We start from the raw sequence: 3,686 nt of genomic DNA, 5'->3' as shown, positions 1-3,686 counted from the left end.
GTCATTCCACCCACACTGTCAGGGCATTTTCAAACTTCAGGCTAGGGGCAGGCGTCCACACTGCCCATTCCTCACAACCGCTTCCTGTTGTCATCTGCGCAGCTGCCCAGCGAGGCCCAGTGTTTCAGAGACCTGGGGAAAGGGAGGGAAAGCAGATCACTATTCTCATTTTGACCTTAGGAGCAGGCCTTGCCCCCCCGTCCCCCCCATGCCTGTATAACTGCCTGCTGGTTTCTCACCCACACCCTGCTGGACACCTGACTATCCTGCTCTGACATGTCTAAGAATTGCTTCATATATTATGTGGCAGCTCCGGTGTGCCACGCATCTCTGCAGCACGTTAAGACACTACATATCTACCGCAGCACACAAACACACCCCATCTGGATAGCAACATACCTGGGCTACTGCACAGAGCCGCTATATTAGGCCAACAATGCAGAGAGATGAGAGGAGCGCATACTAGCTGCACATTTCAGGAATTCCACCCCACCACTCCGAGTGTGTCTATCTGCCTTCCTTGGTATTCACTATACCTGCTGTCAGCCCACCACCATATTAAGTGTGGCCAGGCACCTGGCTTTCATCCAAACCATTTCCGGTAGCCCTTGCCTGACCCGCCCAGTGCCTCAGAGAACCCAAATAACACGATCGCACTCCACTCCACACCAAAAGTACCCTTAACTTCTGTGTCTAAGGTGGGACCTGGCAGCATCACAAATTCTTCCCCACCCCACCTGTAACAGATTATCTTTTCTTTTCTTTCTTTCATCTATACCCTGCCCTCCCAGCCAAGGCGGCTTACAAAAACAGCACATCTAATCTGCAACGGACTTAAGAGTGGCCAGGATGCCGGAGCCAGAGGCCGCCGAAGAGCCCACGGCCAGCCCAACTCACCGGTCCTTCGCTCGCAGGCGGCTCCTTCCTTCTCGTGTGCCAGGTTGAGACGGTTCTGCTCTGCGGCCAGGCCATTGGACTCGGGGCTGCTGCTACGGGAGGGGCTGGCCGTGTCCAGCGGCTGGAGGTGGAAGGCCATCTCCAGGTGCTCCTGGGCCATCCTGAGGTGCTTACGCAGCTGCTCCAGTTCATGGCTCGGGAGGCCCGCTGGAATGGCATAGCGCTGTTCGGCGGCCATGCCCACCAAGCTCTCGCCAGTGTAGGTCAGTTTGTCCTTGGCCAGCTGGCTCTTTGAGGACTCCTTCTTGAGAGAATGGTAAGTAGGAGGCGCGCTGGGATCCTGTGGGGGGCAGTGGTGCCTGTGAGCAACACCGGCCTCCTTGTTGGAGCTCCAGAACACGTCCCGGATCCCGCCCACACCCAGGTGGCACAGCTCACAGATGTTGAGAAACAAGCAAAGGCTGCTCACGGCGTACATGATGAGGAGGAAGATGGTTTTCTCCGTGGGACGGGAGACAAAGCAGTCGACCGTGTGGGGGCAGGGGCTCCGGCTGCACACGTACGAGGGGTTCACCTCAAAGCGGTAGAGCACGTACTGCCCCAGCAGAAAGCCCACCTCCAGTGCAGAACGGCACAGCAGCTGCAGCACATACGCAGTCATCAGCCCATCGTCCTTGATGCGCCGACGGCCATCGTGTCTCTGGCCCCCGGCTGCCTTCACCTCCTTCTCTGGCTCCACCTCCTCAAAAATCATGGGGTCCTCCTCACCGTTGTCCTCTTTTTCCTCATAGTCACGGACCGCGCCGCGCCGCACCACGGGCGCTCTGTTTCTTTGCGGGGGCTGGCGCGAGAGTCGGTGCAATGCAAAGCCCAGGTACATGATCGAGGGGGTGGCGATCAAGATGATCTGGAAGATCCAGAAGCGGACATGCGAGAGCGGGGCAAAGGCATCATAGCAGACGTTCTCACAGCCCGGCTGCTGAGTGTTGCACACAAACTTGCTCTGCTCATCGTAGTAGATGGACTCGCCCCCCACAGCCGTCAGCACAATGCGGAAGATAATCAGGACAGTGAGCCACACTTTCCCCACAAATGTTGAATGCTGGTTGATCTCCTCAAGGAGGCGCGTCAGGAAGCTCCAGCTCATCTTGGCTCAGCTAGGGCCTGCAGCCAAGACACACAGAAACAGAGTAGGCAGAAGGTTAAGCAGAAGTTTCTTCATAAGACTTCCTGTCCACTCCCAAGGAACGACTCATGGCTCCACCCAACTGAGGCCACAAAACCCACAGGCAACAGTCATTCACAGCACAATTCCAAACACCTTTCAAAAAAGTGAACCATACGTTAGTCACAATCCCTCTCGTAGTGCCATCCAACTGAACTCCTCAGGGACCAGCACATGAGAGCGGTTTCACAAATCATTATTTAAACAGGCGAGAGCCAACATTTTATGAATACAGACACACAAAACTCCATGAATATAAGACTGACTTCATAGGAGGATAATTCCCTATTGTGTGCTCAATTCTGTTGCAAAAGCAAAAGCAGTGTGGGGCCTCCACATGTTGTTGTTTCGCTTTGGTATCCTCCTGTCCCCACCTACTCCTTCACATCGCCAAAGAATCCCCCCCCAACCAACGCTCCCTCTAAGCTGTGAAGTCTTGTGAGCAAAACTTCTACTTTGTGAGCTACTGGCATTGAAATTGTGAGTGAGCGATTGGGCTTCTGCGGAGATTAGTTTGTTCTGGAGCCATCCTTCCTGAGCTAAGACAAAAATGTGTGAGCAGGAGGCTAAAACACTGCGAGCTAGCTCACAGTAACTCAGCTTAGAGGGAACACTGCCCCCATCTTTTTTTAAGTGGCAATGATGTGGAAGGTGACCAGACCCACTTTGAATACAATTACTCCAAAGCAGGTCTGAGGGAAAATGCCGTAAGGCAGGAAAAAATCCAGGAGGAGGAGGATTGCACAATAATGTCATGTGGAACAATCCCCCCCACACACACACACATAAGCAGTAATTTGAGATGCAAGGCCTACATTTGCAATGGTGTGTATTATACAGATAAATGTGCGAGAGACTTGACAATGAACATGGATGGCTTCCTGCCACAGGCACAAGCCATGGTAAACACAGTCAGTGCCACGTAATATTAGATGAATGGCAATAACTCACAGCGCAGTCTTCCCACCCCAAAACTAGCCTCACAGTCATAAACCTCTGAGGACACTGGACATCCCCCACCCACCTCTCCTTAAAGATCCTGGGAAGAAGAAGAAGAAGAAGAAGAGGAGAAGAAGAAGAGATTGGATATATACCCCCCATGGCCCTTCACTACCCAAAGGTGTCTCAGAGCGGCTTCCAAACTCCTTTCCCTTCCCCTCCCCACAACAGGCACCCTGTGAGGTGGGTGGGGCTGAGAGAGCTCTGACAGAAACTGCTCTTTTTCAAGAAGAAGAAGAAGAGATTGGATTTATACCCCTCCCTTCACTTCCCAAGGGAGTCTCAGAGCGGCTGACAAACTCCTTTCCCTTCCCCTCCCCACAACAGGCACCCCCTGGGAGGTAGGTGGGGCTGAGAGAGCTCTGAGAGAAACTGCTCTTTTTCAAGAACAGCTCTGACAGAACTTGTGACTGACCCAAGGTCATACCAGCAGCTGCAAGTGGAGGAGTGGGGAATCAAACCCGGTTCTCCCAGATTAGAGTCCGCCTGCACTTCACCACTACACCAAACATGGGAAGGCCCTCCCCTCAAAAGTCCACCGCTCAGTTTGCTGCACCCCCTACAC

General features: G+C 53.5%; 1 protein-coding gene across 1 annotated transcript; it reads right to left on the bottom strand.

Annotated features, from left to right (window-relative positions):
- Nucleotides 1-15: 15 nt before the first annotated feature.
- On the bottom strand, nt 16-2,044 carry LOC107113212 (gap junction gamma-1 protein-like). Its single transcript, XM_015414508.1, has 2 exons — nt 898-2,044; nt 16-132 (listed from the first exon to the last, which is right to left on the bottom strand). The coding sequence occupies exons 1-2, from the start codon at nt 2,042-2,044 to the stop codon at nt 125-127; spliced, it is 1,155 nt and encodes a 384-aa protein (XP_015269994.1). The 3' UTR covers nt 16-124.
- Between the last annotated feature and the right edge of the window lie 1,642 nt (nt 2,045-3,686).

The sequence above is a fragment of the Gekko japonicus genome, unplaced genomic scaffold, assembly GCF_001447785.1.
Source record: "Gekko japonicus isolate JY-2015 unplaced genomic scaffold, Gekko_japonicus_V1.1 scaffold446, whole genome shotgun sequence".
In the NCBI taxonomy this organism is placed as follows: Eukaryota; Metazoa; Chordata; class Lepidosauria; order Squamata; family Gekkonidae; genus Gekko; species Gekko japonicus.
The sequence above is the reverse complement of the archived record's forward strand: the minus strand, read 5'-3'. Positions and strand labels throughout refer to the sequence as shown.